Below are 22,586 nucleotides of genomic sequence, written 5' to 3' on the forward strand. Positions count from 1 at the left end.
AATCAGGCCCGGACTAAATTGCGTAAAAATGACCCTCCCCTAACTCCGGCGTGCTAAAAGGTGACCCATCTTCAATTTCCTTTCTCCAAAAAATGACCCCCCCCCCCCCGTTACAATAGTTCAGAAACGTGGTTCCAATGCTTCCAGACATGGAAAAAGACACTAATCCTAGAATCAATGGTTTAAAGGACTTAATGTTTAGATTTCAATTGCTGAGCTGATGAACGCCATAGACCTCCCAAACCCTAAATGAGAACATGCCCGACATTGGTGGGATTAAGGTCAACATTTCCACAGCATTATCCCTAACATCTTACCCAGCTGTCCCCGTTTTACTCCTGAGACCCACTTCTCTCCTTATATTACAATTGACTGACACTTACCTGGTTAAGTTGTCAGTAGCGATTGACTGATATGGTCTGATATTAAAGTACCTAACCCTAACCGTATAACCGATGTGGCCGTGATTAAATGCCAAAGTCACACAAAACACATTTAGACGATATAACGAGTCAAAGTAAAATGTTAGGCTCCCCTTATTCCATTTTCTAAAGTGTGGCCGTCCTCGAGAACCGATTTGTAAAAAGTGACCCCTAATTCCCCCGACCCTCCCCCTTGTAGTTACTGAAGGCTCCCTTAAAGTCCTTGACATACAAAGTCCAACTGTACTGGGGTCAGACACTTTGTTACAGAGAAGAACATTTAACCCCGAGGAATTGACAGATACGTCAGACTCTGTCATTATGAAAAGGGGTTCAGAACTTTCGACCCAAATTGACACATTTATAGCAGCAGTCTTTGTTTCAAGTAGAGGCGTTTCGCAACACACTGGGATATTTGTTATAAGCGCAGCGTAAATTCACCCGGACTTGAGGCCGTGTTGTACGTCACAGTGCTGTCGTGTAAAGATTTGCAGCTAAGGAACTGGCGAGAGTTGATAATTTTAACAAGTAAGGTACAGGTAGTTGTTATTAACTACCATGACCTTGGACTTGTTTTGCGGTGGCGATGTTGAGTTGGAAGGCGTACACTCAGAACTTATTAACAGAACAGAGATCATTCACAACTCATGCTATGTGGATCTTATACATGGTTGTATTCATATCGTCTACTTCATAGTTGCTTGCATCATTCTCGCTGCCGTCGGTTGTTGTTCTGCCACCATTAACACTAAAACTATCCAAACCTACCCCGGTCACAATCTACGATGGATTCTCGCAGTTATTCTGTGGTTTGTGTTATTATGTGGACTCGGAGAAGGTATCCTTACAGATGTGACGAGAAATACGGTTACACAGCCTCACCTGTATGTACCCGTCGTATTGGAGTTTATAAATGGGTTTATGTTTCTGATATATTACCATTATCTTGAACGATGGAGACGACCTCATTTAGTTTGGTTCTTGCTGACATACTGGGTATCCGCAGTAGTAGGGGATGTGATCAGACTGGGCAATTTAATTCACCAAGATGCCGATACATCTATTCTACGTTTTGATGTAATCATATGTTCACTAGTACTGTATGCTATATTCATCCTAGTTGAGCTGAACTTACTCAGAACTAAGGTAAGGGCCCATAACTCACATTATCTCACCAGGTAAAATCTGTTGCAAATTTTCCTTTAGCATACATGTATTATGTTATTACCACACAGTACAGTACAGTGCAAAAATATCAATGAAAGTAATGGCGGATAATTGCAAAAGACATCCGGGTAATTTGATATTGCGCAATGCATGATGAGATGGCAATATATTTACTCTCCACGTGAACATTAAAACTGAGAGCTTTCTACTTCAAACTGTTCTACACTGTATGATAGACGGTGCGGTTAATTATGATCACAAAATGTTGTGACGTGACTGTGGAGAGAGAATGCTAGATAGAGTTCGCCTGTATTGTTGAGATTGTTTGTGGTATTACCACTGAAGGTCATCACTGCACTGAGCAGGTTTATTTTTTGAGGGGGTGAGCCCAAAGAAATCAAGTGGGTCTGTAACTTACAATGTGACCATCCTCCGATTCCATTTTGTAACATGTGACCTTCCCTCAGTTTCCTTTTTCTGAAACGTTACCACCCACTCCATTTATTTCAACAACATGGTTAAGAAGCTAGAGTCATAGACTTACTATACTTATCATGAAGAAACTTCGTGTCCACACTTTAATATTTTGATATAACCTGAGTTGTATAGACGCTAACTTCAATGATATTGGTTCATATTGCACACATTGATAATTGAGCAAGCCTAACTATTCCCTTTAATGAAAAAGATTCTATCCGATGGCTACAACCGCATTACTAGTAAAATAATTCCATTTGTTGTTGCCCCCTACTACCACCACATACCACAGTCGTTAACCAGTAGATTAGAGCAAATCTACTGTCCGAAACAACTCCTGTTTTTTGGATCCCATTTGGTAGAGTTGAAGGCCGGTCATGATTTTTATAGTGTTTACATCCAAAAAGAGAGAAGGCCAAAACACAGATTCTGGATACATGAACAAAAGAGGAATGTGTAACCAATGGCAACGTCCCTAGCAATCAGTTACCTGACAAAGAGACCCAGTTTCATATATATATATATATATATATATATATATATATATATATATATATATATATATATATATATATATATATATATATATATATATATACACACACAGAAAAAAAGAACATGTGGAACAGATGCAACACCACAGTCAATCCATCACACCTTTGCAATGCATCTTGCTTTGTTAGTCCACATTTTGAAGAGTTCACGTCGTAATAACTGAAGGCTCCCCAACCTTATTATTCCTTAGATTAAAATGATCATATCTTCAGCGAAAATACAGGACATTCACAAGTATGATTGTCACTATCCTGTTTTGATGAATCTGACAGTTTGAGAGCAGAACACTGAGAACATCTAAATAACTACTGTCTTCATAAATTTTTCTACGCCTGTTTTGTCATTTGCATTATGGGTTGATACTTAATGCACACAATAATCCAGTACATGTCATCATATTCTGTATCTCAATACTTCTACTTGTGTTCCCTATTTCAACTTAATAATTCTAAAAATAAAAAGTAGAGACTATCACGACACAGGCTTTTTTTTTAAAGTTACAATATACATGTAAAAGAGGATGGAATTTTCGACTACATGAAAGCTAATAAATCAAATTGATTTACACCATTGAAAAAAATTTACTGTACAACAAATTACATGTTGCCTTTTTGAAAGATGGACTTTCATACCAGCTCCACTATCAACAAAAAGAAATTCACGATTTTTTGTAGCAAGTCGTATACAAGCTAGCTTAGCATAGGGTTGTATGTAATGTATTGACATAATGGTAATTCATTTTTATCCGGTCAATGCTTCCCATCTATATTGTATATCGGTAACCTGTTAGGAACAGGCTTACTGAGTTTTATCTATGAGATACCAGGGTATGTCAATAGGTCAAAGCAATTCTTACGTTGTACAGACTAACAAAGGCCATGCTAACGTAGGCACTGTATATCTGCTATTGAAGTCAATGTATGTATTAAATGGTGTGTATATTCTGTGAGCATGAGCGACACATGATATATGTATGCGACCTATCGTAAGTGAATACATGCACATGTAAGTGCTACATATACTGTGAGATACACATTAAATGTATTGCATCTATAACCATAGACGTTGGAGAGAAACGTCAACGTCTATGATGTATAACTTATACATCTGAATTTAACCTAAATGTCTGTCACCTACATATCTGTCAATGAAACTCACTCGAAGAATAAATGTCAAGGTTTGGCAAGATTTATATTTTCTCTTTCAAAGATATTATATGACTAGAAAATAACCCTTGCTTCGGACGGAGTATAGATACCAAACAGAGGATTATTTATCTTATGGGGTTAAGGGTCAAGATGCCATATCTTCAAAGCATACCTATGCTCTTTAATGACAGCTGACGTTCCTACTATTTCAGCGACCCTGACTGTCATTTTGATGTTTTAAATGTCGCTCCCCTTCCGTAGTTTATTAAGTCAAGAATGGTAGTTACTATCACTGAAATAGTTGTAACGTCAGCGGTCCTTCAAGAGAATAGGTAGGCTAACATCTGCCAACACCTCATTTAGAGTGTGTATGATCTTTGACCTCGTACCCACCGTACATTGTTGGTTTTAAACATAGCATACACCACATCTCAATTTTAGACGTCAATTCGATTCATATAATCGGCAAACCAATATATTTTTCTAAAAGGTATTCAAGTGGTGTTATACCGATGCTGCCGAGAACGATGATTTACATCTTAAGAACATGTACTACATTTACCAATATACAGCTTTACTGCGTCGAATGACGTACTCTTGGTTGACTTGGCTGCTGACTCTCGGCTACAAACGACCTCTAGAGATGGAAGATTTAGGATGTTTACCACACGAACATACTGTGGCTCACCAATATCACATTTTCGAAAAAGTATACACAGCTGAGATGGTAAGACTGGTCTTTCCTTTATAAAGCACTATGTCTCTGTTGCAATAATCTTTGGGCGCAAGAGAAGGGAATGAGAATATAGATGTACATGACTGTACTAATACTCCGAATGTATCTAAAACAAAGGCTATAGAATTGCATTTGAAAAACGCTATTTGCATTGAGGCATTTGATAAATTACTTATAGTCCATGAGCCAGACAGGTTATTGGTACCAAAAAGTGGTACCAAACGATATTTTCACCAGTGATGTATAATGCTATTCTAATATCAAAAATGCTTGGTGGACATTCTAAATGAGTAACGTTTGGAAATTATACGACTTTTTAATATCATACATAATACAGCACAGACAGAGAATTCAGGATATGTAAATTATGTTGTATCGAAGTAGAAGATGAATATCATTTCCTCTTTGAGTGTCCAGCGTGGGATAATCTAAGAAAAAGATATTTACAACCTGCATCATACAGATCACCTTCACTTTACCATTTTAATCAGTTGATGGCATCTAAGGATGACAATACCACTAGAAATCTAGCTTTATTTTTGTTTCATGCATTTAAAGTAAAAGACAAACTGTAAACTCTCCATAAAATTTACCATTAAATTTTATAATTCAGCGAATGTGTGCTTTGGAGCTTTACAAAGACATCCTTGTTTATCACTGTATGTATAACACTGGCACTGTGAACTAGTTGTGTAACTGAATTTATTTATTATACTGTGTATATATCTGGGGCCGGAGGCCCATATTATTAAATAAACCAGTATTATTACCACCATAATACAGCACAATAATTTAGGCATCGCATGCCTAAATTAGTAGTTACATCAATCTTAGTGTGATTTCAGTGGATGAAACATAATAAAATGCTTTTTCTCAGCTTAAAAAGTGAATATATTTGTCAATATTTCCTATATTTTGAATAGCTCATGTTTTCATTTCTAGAAACGCGCCAAAGAGAAGAAAACTATACCTTCGCTATGGAGATGCTTTGTCTACGGTTATGGTAAACGATTGTTACTTGCAATGTCTATTAAACTGGTCAGTGATACTTTCTATATGATTGGTCCGATAGCTATTGGTGGTTTGGTAGCTTACGCAACGGTCGTTTACAATGGGGAAATGGTCACTGACTACGTAAGTAGCTACATTGTAATGAAAAGTTCAGCAACTTATCTAGAGCTTTGTGAATTGTCATGGGTTTCCTCGAATGGACGCTAATTTAACACAGTCATACAATTTAGGTTTGTAAGAACTATTTATGTAGTTTAATTTTCGTTTCGTTTCTTTTTAGTTTGATTTTCTATTTTGCGACAATCGTGTCACAAAGGGTATTTGGCAATTTTACTCTTTCACAATCACTTCCAGTACATACATATTTTTTATACATTTAATTTATTTACAATTGAGTTACAAACACAAATTTGGTCTATGTTGCTTCACATTTTTTTGTTAGGGTAGGATTAGGGTTATTTACCCCCCCCCCCCCATCCGATCCGATCCGAAGTCTCGTCGCTTTGTGACCACTTTAATCTTTATGTCGTTTAATAAATTTCTCTGTAAAATGAACTTGCTGTAGTATTTGATGAACGTGAAGTGATTATGCGTGTCTCTTCCACACAAAAAATGAAACATGTACGAGCACCTTATTGAACATAGAAAGTAGATTAAAGCCTTTGCACATATTCCCCCTGTCCCCTTGTCTATTGTGGTTTGTTTTCTATACCTAATGTGGCAAGATTCTGTCTATGTCTATATATGGCATAGAACTCCAACATAAATATAAACATAAATCGGATAACCTGGTACGAAATTACTCAATCTTTTTTTCAGGACACACAGTACGTAACATTCCAGGAATTCTTCGGCAATGGCTTTGTTTTGGTTGTTGTTATATTCATTGCACTGTTATGTCGACTGATTACCCAGCAAACTGCCATTTACTATACATTTGTGAATGGTATGCATGCTCGTACAGCACTACAGGTATGTACTATAATGTATAATAATCGGAAGAACTTATAGAATTTTTGTTAATACAAACATCGGATACTGTATTGGGAATGATTGAATTGTGTCTTATCGTCCGAGGCGAAATAAGAGACGCAAGTGTCCTGTTGAAACGATTACACAGGCACGAAACAGTATTACATTGTATAACTATCAGTTAGGCGATCTGTTTACCGGTTTTAGTTTATGATGTGGCTAATAGGGTATGAAAGAGAGAGAAAGAGAAAGAGAGAGAGAGAAAGAGAGAGAGAGAGAGAGAGAGACACACACACACACACAGAAAGTATAGTCAAACACATCAATTTAACACGTTCTTGTCATTTCATGTAACTTATCAAAATTCATGATGCCAAAAGGTAAGTTGTTTAATACTAATATATTTGTTCATTTCAGAGCCATGTATATGAGAAATCCCTACGTTTATCAAGTTGGACCGTGTCTAGTGGTGAAATGACCATTGGTTTGATCACTAACCATATGTCTACAGATGCTTTGGCCATTCAATGGTGGTGGCAGTATACTGTGATAGCGGCCTCGATTCCATATCAGGTTATATACTCGTTATAATCAATTCGATAAAATCGTGCTACATTGTTCGCTTTTGCAATATAATGACTTGGCGGCATAACAAGCTTAGGAACAATATTTTACTTTTGCGGTGTATACATTTTTTTCAAACGGTATGTATTTATTCTCACTTGCTTTTTCGCACTGTTGATACTGAGGGCGCTCTCATCTATAAATAGGTTGGGGGTGGGGGTGAAAGCGGGTAGTGACAACGTGAATTAGAAAAGTTGTGAAAAGTTACGAGATAGGATTTAAAAATATCACTAGGGGAAATGTTTTAGTGATGATGACAATATTTGTGGTATATTATTTGTACGAATAAAGCTATACGTAGACACGCATACTTTACTCTGCGACCTAATACTTTTAATAAGGTGGCATGGTTGTTTTTTTGTATATCTTCTGACAACGTTTTTTGTTTCAATTATACAAATAAACTACAGGCACTGGTAGCGTATATGAAATGTTACATTTTATCTCTCTATGAACACAATTTGTGTTTGAATATTCCTTGTTTCATCCGACAGTGATGTTGACTTGTATGTAAATTGAGATAAAATGTATCATTTTATATACTTGCGCCTATCAGTGTCTGTGTTCTGTTTTATGTAGTTTGTAACAAAAGAGACGTAAAAATAAGTTGAAACTCTATGATCACTCTGTTTTGGAAGTAAATGTACTCTTATGTATAATACATGTAATTGGTATAACTCTATTATTTCTCTAATTATTATTTGTCACAACAAGATAATATATAAGGAAAATACGAGTGACCTATTGGGGGATTTGTCACTACGAGTCGATAGACGAGTAGTGGCAACCCTTATGTCTCGATTATTTTCCGGTTGAAAGAAGAAAAAATATTGGAGAACAACATAATTATACCATCGCCAGTAATATAAAAAGAAATCGTTAAAAGTAATTGCAATTTTGAGTGTTTTGACATTTCAAACACAGCAGAACCAATGACGTAGACACTTGTTGTCGTGACATAGACGCGTTGAACTACCAGAGTATATTCCATATTTTATGTTCGACCAGGTTCGGACATGGTATAATAATTGTATAGACTATCATAATTCATGCAGGTATAGTTGCCATTGTACATGTAATTATTTACATCAAAATAGCAAGAAGATAAATTTACCTATTGAAATCTAGTTTGAAAGTGACTGTCGCTTTCGTTCGAATCGATTACTCAGAAGTCTTTAGCGTAAACTGTATTTCCAATGGAGTCCAGGACAATTCATATTCGAGTCAATCGTCAAAATACTCGATACTTGAGAGATTTATAAGAAAGTGTTTCGTAAGATTGCGTCATTTTTACGTCTCGTTATCAGCATTAAGTGATCTATACAACATTTAGACATTGTAAAATAATAATTTGTAACGTGTCTATGTGTTATGGGTTCTAATTGGTTTTGACTAGATTGGAATAAAGTGATTTGATATCCACCAGTACTTAGTTTTATTATTAACCATTTTTGTGTTTTTAATGCAGTTTTTACTGACGTTGGTGCTATTATACATAGAACTGGGTAATGCCGCATTAATTGGACTTTCACTTTTCGTGATAGTAGTGCCATTACAAGTCTTAATCGCTACATCAATGTCCAAACTTCAGAAACAAGTTATGGTAAGATGGTTGTTTCTGTGCCCTTTTACATTAAATACGACAACTATAATGCCATATGCATCCAACAATTTTTCGTTACTGTTACTGAATATAGTTACAAACTTATACCCATTAGTTATTTTAGTCGTAAACATACAAAAACAAACAAACAAACAAACAAACAAACAAACAAACAAACAAACACAAACGAACACAAACGAACATACATACATACATACATACATACAGACAGACAGACAGACAGGCAGACAGACAGACAGAGAGACAGACAGACAGACATACAGACAGACAGACAGACATACGAATTAGTATGAAAACATAACCTGTGTAACTGCAGTTGGTGGAGGTACGTATACATACATACATGGCGACGTGACGAGAGCAACTCACACATACAGTGATACTAGTAAATGCGAATGTACGACGGAGGTGTATGTTAGTGCACATATCGACTCAATTTTACTATTACCAGTAACGAATTTCATTTTGATATCGAACGAAATCACGATATAGGAAACCTAAGTTTTGAGACCCGTCTTCACCTGATAACAAACACAACGCGTTCCTTTATTTCATAGAGATTTGCAGACGACAGATTGAAGAAGTCCAATGAAGTTCTCCAAGGAATAAAATTGCTGAAGCTCTATGGATGGGAATATATATTTTGTGGTAGAATTGAAAGTGTTCGAGTAAAGGAAATAAATCAAATGATGAAAATTGGGGCTCTGTATGCTGCGATGCGTAAGTGACCAGTCACTATCATACTGACGTCATCATGACTATCTTACCAAATATGTCACCGTGTCTCACTTTCTGTATGTACATTATAACACACGTTTACACAATTCAATTTTGTGTGTAATGTGTCGAGTAACAAATACGAACTTGTTTTATCTTGTTTCACACCGTTTTACAAGTATAAAAAAGTTGTTTTATTTGCAAATCTAAAATACTGCCAGTAATAAGCATTAAGTATTAAGTATTAAAAACCCGTTAATATACTTTAAGAAATATAAGCTTATTTATCTATTTTATGATTTAAAACATTGTCTGCTTTATTACAGGCGTACTTGCAGAAGGAACACCTGTGATGATATCATTGATTGTAAGTGATACAACTGTCTCTGGAAGCAGGCCCGTTGCCCCCATCATTCCCCGACCCGTTGCCCCCGTCATTTTGCCCTCCTGACCTTCTGCCCCCCCCCCCCCGGCCTGTTGCCCCGGCCTTTTGCCCCTGGTCATTTTGACCCCCGGCCTTTTGCCTCCTCACCTGAATCGAAAGTATTTTCTAGAAACTTTAATTTTAGGTTTACATGACAAATGTAAATGACAAAAAAAATCATTATTTGCTAAGCTAGAAATAATTGTTGTTCTTGTTGTTCATGTTGACACTAACATAATTTCTAGCCTAGCAAACAACGAATTGGCATCGTAGTAAAACAGACATGATAAGAAATTCAAGAAAAAAAGTTTAATGTTGTTTAACAAATCATAAATTTAGATACTTTGTTCTGTGTAAAGTCAATATTTCGTCATAAGTGAAATATTGTAGGAGACAGTGGTAATTAACGGTACAACCTGTTCTTCGTTTTCAGTCTTTTGCTGCTTATTCTCTGGTATCCGGTCAAGTACTCGCCCCTGAGATAGCTTTCTCATCACTTGCGTTGTTTAATACTTTGCGAGCACCTCTGGTACAATTACCATTGCTAATGAATGTGACTGTCAACGCCTTAGTCAGTATAAAAAGACTAAATCATTTCTTCATAGCCGTTGAAATCGAAGATCGAAACGATGGTAGGCCACCTAAAGAGCGTTTTTTCGCTAAAACGAATCGTGATGAATTGGAGCCAAGAAAAGTTGCTGTAAGTGGTATATCTTAAAACAATTATATGCACATACATACATACATACATACATACATACATACACTTACATACATACATACATACATACATACATACATACATACATACATACATACATACATACACTTACATACATACATACATACATACATACATACATACATACATACATACACACACACACACACACACACACACACACACACACACACACGCATATATATATATAATATATATAACTTGTATATCACAAATGATGACCTCACTATCAAGCTGACTGTCATCATGTTTGGATGGCGCAAAGGGGCAAATTTTACCCATTTTATTTAGCTACATATACGTACTGCAAGCCAATCTCTCTGGTCTGATGTAATGCATTTATGCGGACTAGAAGGATCTGACTCTAACGTTGACCTTAGGGTCAAATGCCAGGATTTGTGGGTAATACCATAGTCAGTGTCTGTGGCAATACAATGCATATTTGTAATGTAATGATTATGTGTCTTAATTACCGTTAATGACAGTATCCGAGTACATTGGGCATCAATCCTTAATGTACACAGTACCAAATAGTAAGTGTAAATACAAGTCGGTGACCACAATGACTTATTTTGGAAACCATTACATAGTAAACACGCATTTTCCACCCGTCTACTGACATTTTCCTCGGGAGAAAGTTAACCCTTTGTGCTGACATTTGTCACTTTTCCTCTTGTCGACACTGAGATTATGTCGAATTAGACCCAAGTATTCTAAAGTCGTACCGTTTGTCTTAATTAGTCAATAAATTATTAAATTTTTCAGATTGACCGGGTGGAATATCGTAAAAGTAACGGCAATTCTCACGTACGTCGATCAAATCGTGACAGTGGAGATAGTCTTTTGGAAAATGATGGAGTTAAACATATTGCATATGGTACATTTGAGGAAGGCAGCCCGTCTATAATTGATACAATCAACCTGCCTAAACATGTAGCCATCAAGGTGAGATTGTTACAGAGGTATTATTTGATAAAATGAACATTCTGATATATATTTGAGAGGAGAGCTAGAATTCATCACAATACACCTATTTGGTGACTTGGTGAGGCATTTACATTTGCGAAAAAAGAAAGAAATTACTTGTGAAATATGATATCAGTATTTGCAACGTCAGGCTGTATAGACTGGAACCTACCTGGAATTTCATGTCATGCTGTCACCCGTGTTGATTTAAACTTATCTTTTCAGATTGAAAATGGTAATTTTAGTTGGGACATTGATACAGACATACCAATTTTATCAGATATAAACATTGAATTTCCAGCAGGTAATGTACTTTTATTGTATATTTACAAATTTAGTAAATTTACTGAGTCCTTTAGTCTTTGCCACGTATTATATGATACATTGGTATTGAATAAACGTCTTCTATTTAAAAAAAATCATTTTTGTCAAATTGTTGATGACAGGTGTACATCCAAAAACCCATCTCACTATAGCTATCAGCAACTGTCATTAGTTTTTGTATGTCACAAAACTTTGAAAGCGAACCCGGTCTAATTAAAATCACACTTGTTCAATTTCGATTCAGGAAAGTTAACTATGGTGATAGGTCTGGTTGGCAGTGGTAAATCATCTCTGCTGTCTGCCATCTTGGGAGAAATGACAACTATCTCGGGATCAGTGCTCTTCAATAAGTAAGTCGTCTAGCCCAAGGCTGAACTTACTGTTTACCTGCTGTCACCGTCAAGCTAATTTGCATAATTTTATGTCACTCATTTTTGGAGATGGTGAAAGTGACTCTTTGTGACTTTCTTGACACCAACTAAAGTAGCTCTGGATTTATACGCTACGGGGTTTCGACACGTCTTCTCTGGAAGAACCCCGTAGCGTATAAATCCAGAGCTACAACTAAAGCAGCTAATAACGAAATCAGTATAGCCTTTGCTCAGCAAAGCACAATCTGACACTTACTTTATACATGCATGTCTCTTTGTTACTCACTCGACAGAGAAAAATGTAAAGTCTCATATGGTGGACAAAGAGCGTGGCTTCAGAACGCGACTCTACGAGAAAATGTGTTATTTGGCGAAGAATATGTCTCAGAAAGGTACAGATATTCCACTCTAAAATGTATCATCACATTGTATTAAGCAATTATAGCATTCTTCACTTCGAGCCTGTAGAAGGGACACATTTGTTGATGTTCTGTCAGCCCCTGGTTTCAATGCAATGATTTGCCCCCCCCCCCGTAACTTTGCAAACACCATGTTACCTTTCATTGTTAGTGGTAATTGAGCACAAATGGTACAGCACATAAGTTTCACTACACGTTGTGAAATGGATAGATGGGTGTCAAAGATGATAACTGATAACTATATTTCTTGTGCTCCGTGAAACATTATATTTCAGATACCAGATTGTGTTGGAGGCTTGCGCCTTACAGCCCGATCTAGAAATTCTACCAGCTGGTGATATGACAGAGATCGGTGAAAAGGGTATTAACCTCAGTGGAGGACAGAAACAACGAGTTAGCATTGCTAGAACGTTGTACAGTAATACAGATACTGTGATTCTGGTGAGTTGAACTGTACAAACTCGGTGATATTTGATCCATCTTGTCCTTGTCATCGTGGAACGATTTAGAGATACTCTAATTCATAACAATGTGAAGGGAAACTATAGAATCTACCATTATGACATTCTCTCATTTTAAGCGAATGTTCAAAAAGTCGATAATTATCAAAATTCACAGACACAGACACAGACACAGACACAGACACAGACACAGACACAGAAAAAGACACAGACACGTACGCATATGGATACATTTGTTACAGTACTTTCCGATATCTGCCTGTTTTGGATATCCATCAAATTTAATTTGTAAATGTCATTGTATCTCTCCATTTTATTTGACAACATTCTAAGATGTATTGTCTTTAATATTTAGGATGACCCCTTGTCTGCTCTGGATGTTCACGTTGGCGCACATGTCATGCAAGAAGGAATTATCAATTTCCTCCTGAAAGACAACCGAACTGTTATATTGGTATCTCATCATTTACAGTATATGTCCTACGCAAGTAAGGTATGTCTTTATGTTACTATATAGTTTTATATATTTTAAAATGTTTTACCACCGTAATCGATAAGAATTTAGAAAGTATGATAGTGTACATACATTCACTTGTACTTCATATAGGTTATAGCAATGGATAATGGGAGAGTACTAAGACAAGGCGATGTCAATGAAATCTCAGAAGACGATCCAGATTTATATGTCCAATGGCAGAAAACCTTCACTTCAATCAGTGAATCAGATGCAGCAAGTGAAGCTGAACAAGATGCTTTGGCAGAGAGGGAAACTCTAAAGAGAAATATCTCGATAAAATCTGACACGAAGGTGGATAACCGTAAGTTAACAAAGTAAACATAGTATCTCCATAATCCTGAAAATACCTCAAACGATGGCGTGGTCTATAATACAATTTAATTACAGACATTCTTAAAGGCAACTGTTTTTGCACAATTCAAATTCCCATTCGCCTCCGTGCAGAATACCACATAGAAGATGTCAGGCGAAGTTTAAGAACATTTAGTAATTACACTTATCACTTCATTTTGCATCGTCGTACTACGGTACTAGTAAAGCTTACAATAAAAAATCACATTGCTCGAACTTACTTAGGTAATTTGAACAACTGTTGGGAAATTTGAGTAATCAGTTGGCTTACATTTGCATAGATTCACAATATTGACACTGCAAGATCTAACTTCATTTCTATATTGCTGTCAACATCACGGTACCGACCGATGATTTATAACACCAAGAATAAACTGTTTGGTAGTCTGAGGACACTCGTCGCTAGAAAAGTACTTAAAATGTTTCAGAGGTATTTAATTCCATCAATCTTTTATCTGTTAAATATAATATGCAAATGAAAAAAAACCTATTTCTTTATAGGCGGTGGTGAGCTGATACAGACAGAAGAACGAGAACGAGGTTCTGTGTCATCGATGGTCTATTTGGCATATGGGAAAGCTATGCGAATTTCCCTTGTGGTTTTAATTCTTTTTCTTTTCTCAACACGAACCGCTTCAAAGATTTGGACTGATTTCTGGTTGTCTGATTGGTCAGAATCTGCTGCAGCGATAGATAATGAGACTACACAGGTAACTATGTAATGACATTGGTTTTTGCTTGTCTATTGGAAAAAAGAACGTTTAATTCAATAATTCAAAGTGAAACGTTTCGCTGTAAGATTCAACTCTATTGTCATTGTTGCATTTATTGTCATATTGTTTTCAATACATGTAATTGTATGCAATCTTTTTGGAATATTTGAGACCCTTTTAGAATGTTCTAAAACACTGACCCCGTTAAATTTGGAAAAAGATTCTTAACTTTGCGTGCGTATATGTTGAGATGCGATCATCACGTGGTCTGAAGAATGTTATCAACTTGTTTTGTCAAAACCTTGGAATATACCTTCTCCAGGGTCTAGAAGTGGTTTATTGTTTTTTATCGAGGATATAAATTTGAGTTTACCATTTCTACACAGGCTGATTTAGATGAGCAGTTAGACTACTATCTGAAAGGTTATGCCTGGTTATCTATATCGTATATAGTCCTAACTGGCTTTGCATCAATCGCCCAAACACTGGCCTCCATCCTGGCTGCCAAGCGTCTCCATATCGGCTTAATACGTAACATCATCAAGGCACCAATGAGATTCTTTGATACTACTCCAGTAGGCCGTGTCCTCAACAGGTTCTCCAATGACACTCAGACCATCGACCAGGTGGGTATTCGTGAAAGGCCAGAAGCCCGGGAATACAGGCGTTATGTTAAACTGGGCATCACGTAGTCTTCAACAAACTCGAATGAACTGAAAACCACTACAATGTAAATTTTTTTGGAGCTCTATTTTTCTATCACCAGAAAACATAGTAATCAAAGTAATTATGCTGTACACAGTTTATGAATATCTTTATTTCCAAAGTCAATGATAAATCGTCGATACTTACTTCTGAGGAAGTCACCCCTTTTCACGAATAATACGTTCCTTTTATAATATGAATTCTACGCATTACGGTATACCTCGAATGATACAACCATATTCAATATTTTACTTCAAATGTACTTCATATATTGGTTCTAAAATTGAAGTTCTGATACATATTTCTTTGTTACCATCTCTTTCTATCATCAGAGGCTGTGGCAGACAATTAGTCAAATGTGTATCAGTGGATTCCACTTGCTGTCAGCCATCGTTGTCAATGTTGTAGTCGTTCCAATATTTGCTGTGTTTTTCATACCTATCTTTATTGCCTTTGCCGTAGTCGTCAAATTCTTCATTACTTCATTCAGGTAATTACAGTTATTATTAATCTTTGGTCATTGTAGTCTGCAAATTACGCTATGACAGTGCGCCCTCATACATTGATAAATCCCTTTAAAGAAGGCCCGGCCAGTGAGGACTGGACGATACGACGTATCATACATACAGTCCAGGGTCACGGAATTTCAATTAAAACATCACACTGTGTTCTTTTTATCTGATTCTCTTTTGGACTTTCGTTGCTATTTCGCGAGTAAGATGTCGGATACAACGTCCCAAGGATAACAAAATCGGCGAATAAGAGCCAAAACGGTCGTGTTAGAATTTGCAATCACTTTGTCACACAAAAAAGAAGAACATTGTACAATGTACTTTGTATTCAATCTATCTGGTCTTAAATAATAATGGAAATCAAACCAATCATGTATGATAGTATATAATGTTCGAGTTTGAAATTGGCTAGGGAATTACATGACTGCCATAACTTTTTACTTCATGATCATGTTGCACATTTCATATTAAAATATACTGAGACCCTTTCCAGTAGTGTACCCTTCATATACACCCCCATGCGATATCAATACAATAGATACCGATGTTCTCAGCTCTCACATTTTTTATTTCCAGAGAACTTCAAAGACTCGAAAGTGTTTCCCGATCACCAGTTCTTGCTCGTTTCTCTGAAACACTGGGTGGTTTATCAACAATACGTGCCTACAGGTAGCTGTCTTACTTTTACTGGATAACGATTTGTAAAATGCATTTCTGGCCAATTAGGCAAATGATGAACCCTTGAGCCGCAGAGGGCGCTATCACATCTGCAGAATGACCTTAGTGCGGACTGAGAATGAACTGATACATGGGAAGTCTAGCAAAAGGGAAACTACTTGAGTCTTCTCGTAATCGGATCAACAAAATGAACTAAAAACACCCTGTAACATTTCGTCACTAATTCAAAGAGTATGATATATAATAAAACGCAAACAAGCGAAGCATGTGCAAGAAATGATATGAGTACGCATTTCACAATAACCTTACATTGCCCCGCGTGGATATGTAGCACGTCATCAATTTGCCTTTGTAAATGACGTATTTGTACTAATCTCCCATCTTAATGTGATTTATTTGAATAGACGAGAAAGAAGTTTCAGGGAAACCATAACCAAAAATATAGATCATAATAATGTAGCTTATATATACTTACTAACTGTCGGTGTATGGGCTTCAGTAAGATTGGTAAGAATATTTCACTTATACTCTTCATATTGTAGGTCTTGAGAATACCAATTAGTTTTTAACAGTAGTAGCAGTGCTAAGCTTGGCAATGCAACTTTTCAATGTATAGCATCAACATGTCAACAAGTGTCTATAGAGATAGAAACAGTTCTTCACGAAGAACCACCAACATTTGCTGACACTAAATACTGTAATGAATGAAATGAAAAGTTTATATAATTATATAATTATATAGGTGTCATTTTGATGAACTATACTCAAACTGAATGTGGCAATCGATTATATTGAACTGTTTAGAGAAAACATATGAAAAGTCATATATTATCACATATTCACACAATATTACTGACAGGTGGGTGGGGTTAAGTCTCAACCGTTTATTTGACATATTTCACCTTCATTAGTATGTATGTGTGTGCGTATGTATGTGCGGATGCATGCATGTTTGTATGTATGTATGTATGTATGTATGTATGTATGTATGTATGTATGTATGTATGTATGTATGTATGTATGTATGTATGTATGTATGTATGTATGTATGTATGTATGTATGTATATGTGTATGTGTGTATGTATGTATGTATGTATGTATGTATGTACATGTATGTATGTATGTATGTATGTATGTATGTATGTATGTATGTATGTATGTATGTATGTGTTGATATTTACAAGTATTTCTTTTGAATTTATTTTCAGGAACTTTTCTCTGCAATCATTGTGTTTCTGTCTGGTATGATAACACTGCTGTCCTGTGTTCTGGGTCAACTTGAACCAAGTTTGGTTGGATTAGCCGTCACGTACTCTTTATTGGTAAGTGCCATATCACAATACGTAATACAAAGATTACACTATGAATAGGGAATGCAATGACTTGAGTAACCTCTCTCAGTGTATATTTATTAACCAATATATCTTTATTAAGTGTTGCTTATGACAAAGCTATCAAAAACTTCGATCATAAAAACGTTTGACAACGTTTGTAAACATGGCAAACCGACGACTGGTAAATATAGAAGTCTAAACAAAAGTATTTTATTGAATTGTAAAATTTCACATTTAGACGGGTGGACAACCTTTAACTTTTTTTTCATTTCGACATTTCAGGTATCGCATATGTTAGCGTGGTTCTCAAAGGTCGTTGCCGACACTGAAATGCACATGAATGCAGTTGAAAGAGTTGCGTACTACACACACATTGAAACGGAGCAGTATGAAGGTAATTTTCCATGCCCCTCCCCCTCACACACACTTCTCCCCATTCATCTTTCCTCTTACAACCCCACAGTTTATTCAAATGAGCTGGACAGATCTAGAAGTAGTCTGAAAGAGCCATCGTTGTGCTCCAACCCACCTGGATGACGTCTGTCGTAATGAGCTGCGACAACAAAGGAAAAAGGGTTTTGCTCAGTGATGTCAAAATATATGTAAACAAGTTTGTGATCTAATCTAACTATGCATGATGCATATTAGATTACTACTCTTGTCAAGGCAATGTTGTCACTCACATTCTGTACGGTATCGAGTGGTTATATATAATAAGCGGACCAACGACTGGTTCTGTCTGACTCGTTTAAAAGTGACGACAATAAAACGTTTAACACAACATTTAAGATTAGTTTCATAAGAAAGGTGAAAGTGTGTATCCTTATATATGGCGTTCTGACATATTTCCTCGGTATTTTCAACTTAAATCTATAGTTTCTTTTCTCAATTGGCCAATTCAAAGTACAATTTTAAGTGATACACATACAGTGAATTGTTAGTATACATCTCCTTCTAGGCATTCAGTCGGCACCATCCAATTGGCCAGACAAAGGTGACGTCATGATTGAGAATCTCAGTGTGAGATATGCTGCTGAACTAGAGACAGTCTTGGACAATGTTACTTTGCATTTCATGCCTGGACAAAAGGTAAATTTAACAGAAAGACGCCATTCGTTGTTATTCTCGTTAAAATAAACACTAATTTACAACTCGCTTGATAAGTAAGAAAACGTGTACAATTTTAGCTTGGTTCTTATAAGTTTGCACTAAGTATTGCTAATATACCTTTAAATAAGTGTACGTCATTTCTACTTCAATCTATTAGATTGGTATTTGTGGACGTACCGGAAGTGGCAAGTCGTCTTTAATGCTGGCCTTATTTAGAATCATTGACACATGTAATGGTAAGTGTATCCTATTTCCATGCACTGTAATTTAAATAAGCAATGGTTCTTTTTCCTCTTGCCATTCTCATTCTATAATGTTATACTAGTTAATAACTGATTTTAAACATGTGAAATGTAAAGCAATCATAACAAGAAATCCCAGAAGAAATGCAGGGTTTTTGGAGCATTTCCATGTCCGTATTATCCTGAATCAAGTTACATATTTGCACATTTTACATAATGAATACTATGTTTGTTTGTCTAGGTCGGATTATCATGGATGGTATCGACATTTCCCATATTCCACTGCAAACACTCCGAAGTAGACTTGCTATTATACCACAAGATCCTGTACTGTTTGCCGGCACTATTAGGTGAGAGTTTTGTGGTCACGGAACGTGGATATTGATTTATAATTACATCGGTAATTTATTGTAGAGAGTTTCTGAAAAATTGGCCTAAATTGGCCCATTGAGGGCGTTGACGGCCTGGATCTGTGTATTACGCTAAGCTTTCTCTTTGAGATACCAAAACATGGCTTTGTTGACTTTAATTTGTGTTTAGAAGTTTACTCTTGTTGGTTTCATGATAACTGATGTAGCTGCATGTATTGAACCGTTGACGTATTGCAATCGCTATGAGCCATGATTGCAAAATTGTTTTTAAGGGACGACATGATCATTGGAAACAAATATAACAAATATAACACAGTACGCATTGTTACAGATTCAATCTTGATCCTGAATGCACCAGCCTGGACGACGACTTGTGGAAGGCTCTAGAAATAGCCCAGCTGAAAACAACTGTGTCTGAATTACCCCTACAACTAGGTAAATATACATTCGCATTTTCAATTGTACAGAGTGAAAAGTGTTATTTTTCAAACAAATTACATCTCTTTCCATTACAGTTACTCACACGAAGTCAAATACCACGTCGTTTGTTATGTCATTTCCCCACCTAGGACGTAGTACAAAATGAGAAATAGATTTTAAAAGACTATTTCAACTGGATGAGCAATTTATTGATATTGTATTAAGTCATTGACATACAAATAATGTATACTTTCTTAATGAATAGATTCTGAAGTCTCCGAGGATGGAGAGAATTTTAGTCTTGGCCAAAGACAATTATTTTGCTTGGCTAGAGCTTTTCTCAGACATGCCAGGATTCTGATTATGGATGAAGCTACAGCGTCTATTGATATGAAAACAGTAAGTGAAACTTTACGCGATATTTTGTCTGAAATATTGACACATGATTTGAATATCTTAATTAGGTCAGTTTTTTTTCCTGAGCCTCAACCTAGATTGCATTTTTTTCAAGAAGAAGCCATTATATATATTAACACTACATAACATATTTCAAATTAGAATATATTGATATTATTTGTACTGATCATTAATTATACTAATCCCTGACAAGTTGCGTACGATTCCTTGCAGGAATGTTGAAAACAGTTTGTTATGGACCATAATATGAAACTTTGATGTAATAATATATTCTTTTTTCATCCCTAGGATGCAATTCTTCAGAATGTTATCGCAACTGCCTTCTCTGATCGAACTGTACTCACAATAGCGGTAAGCAATCACCCAGTCCAATTCAATTTGTTTTATTTTTTCATTTCGAAAAGTAAACACAATTCAAGTATATAGAAAAAAGTTTAACTTGGTTTTCTATGCCGGGTTATGTGACAAAGTGAAGAAGGGGAAGGTGAATTTATCATAAATAAGTTTGGAGGCTGATGTGTAGAATAATCAATATTTGACCCTTAATTGTTTACCACAGCATCGTATCTCTACTATATTGGATTCTGACATGGTATTGGTACTCAGTGATGGCCATGTTATGGAGTATGATACACCGGAGAATCTACTGAAAAACGATGATAGCATGTTTACATCTTTGGTACATGGTAGCATCTAACTATACTTAAACACACAACGTACATTCTGACGTGTCACCCAACTAGCATCAGATGCAGGTATCAGCAAAAGATGGCCACCCCATGAATCGACAATTTGTATGAATGATAAAGTCAACCTTTCCAATGTGTCTAGAAGGACTCTTCTTCATTGTGGCTTACCTTTTACCTGAATATACCACAATACTTTATAGTCAAGTCAAACTCTTCATAATATATACAGTCGGAGTCATATACTCAGTGTTATTAGTAAATTAGAAATAAAATTGTTTTCAAGACTGTCTTTTGACGTCCATTTTGACAACACAAATATTTTCATCATAATGTAAACAGACATTTTGTGTCATACTCATTATGTTTTCATAAAAATGGCTGTGAAAGTCTGATGTAGGTAAACACTAAACGTAAACGTTCTAAGTGAATTGACAAGATTTAGAGCTGAAGAGGAGTTACATGTAATTACGCAACATGCATCGGATCGTTTAAAGACCGATATTTAGATTTGTAATAAAATTAATAGATCTAAGTATTTTCATATATGATAAATATATGTTTGTGAAAAATATAAAACAAATGGTCAGCTGTTGAAGGATGTTGATTGATTGATTGATTGAATGATTGATTGATTGACTGATTGATTAATTGGTTTGATTGTTTTCTTTTGAAGATTGTGTTTAGTACCAAAGGGCCTAACGACGAAAATGCCATTTCGAGAATAAAGTCCAAGGACGTATTTCGGCACTAGTCCTTTATGACACAAAGTCAAATTTAAATGATGATTTTTACCCCATTACATGTTTTCACCCCTGAGGGCGCAATTTTGTGACATTAGAGAACTTGAAGAGACAGGAAACTGAAAATATCATGGGGCTCTTGGCAAATGTATCATTTGTGAGACAAAAACAAATATATTTTTTTCACTAGGTGCTTCTGACTCTGAACTGACTTTAATAAAGTTTTTTTTCCTTCTGTGAAATCAGAAATCACACCCGAACAAAATGAAATTGATATAATTTTGCAAAGTGAAAAATCGCAAAAATGGCTAACTAGGCCTTTAATACACGTTAGTTGTGTTCCTTATATCGAAATAGAAAATTGTCACTGTTACGACTTGTATGAGAGTTCTCAACGCTATAACCACATTTTAAGGTTACCCTTTAAAGTAATTATTGGAGACAACGTGTACAACTATTGGTTGGCAGCCAAAACTCACTGTATGGGCTTTGACGTAAATGATAAGATCAAGTTGATATTAGAAAAACTCTGATTGACGTTGGACACAAATGGTTTTCTGAATCAAAGAGCTAAGAAGCCCGGGGATCAACGATTATTTTAGTTAGCCGGTACAAAACTTGTGTAT

The 22,586-nt window shown here is 36.0% G+C and overlaps 1 protein-coding gene across 1 annotated transcript; it reads left to right on the forward strand.

The window, feature by feature from the left end:
• Nucleotides 1-679: 679 nt before the first annotated feature.
• On the forward strand, nt 680-21,728 carry LOC144437605 (ATP-binding cassette sub-family C member 9-like). The gene is made up of 30 exons (XM_078126582.1): nt 680-1,568; nt 4,260-4,496; nt 5,448-5,639; nt 6,336-6,488; nt 6,906-7,061; nt 8,581-8,715; nt 9,294-9,456; nt 9,780-9,820; nt 10,311-10,577; nt 11,385-11,564; nt 11,811-11,889; nt 12,154-12,259; nt 12,574-12,672; nt 12,975-13,140; nt 13,516-13,653; nt 13,768-13,978; nt 14,530-14,738; nt 15,128-15,367; nt 15,779-15,936; nt 16,535-16,627; nt 17,041-17,143; nt 17,846-17,959; nt 18,254-18,365; nt 18,930-19,060; nt 19,239-19,317; nt 19,565-19,673; nt 20,026-20,129; nt 20,380-20,513; nt 20,820-20,882; nt 21,091-21,728. Exons 1-30 carry the CDS (start codon nt 981-983, stop codon nt 21,226-21,228), a joined length of 4,698 nt encoding a protein of 1,565 aa, XP_077982708.1. The 5' UTR covers nt 680-980; the 3' UTR covers nt 21,229-21,728.
• Nucleotides 21,729-22,586: the final 858 nt, after the last annotated feature.

Source organism: Glandiceps talaboti, chromosome 1, assembly GCF_964340395.1.
Source record: "Glandiceps talaboti chromosome 1, keGlaTala1.1, whole genome shotgun sequence".
Taxonomy (NCBI): domain Eukaryota; kingdom Metazoa; phylum Hemichordata; class Enteropneusta; family Spengelidae; genus Glandiceps; species Glandiceps talaboti.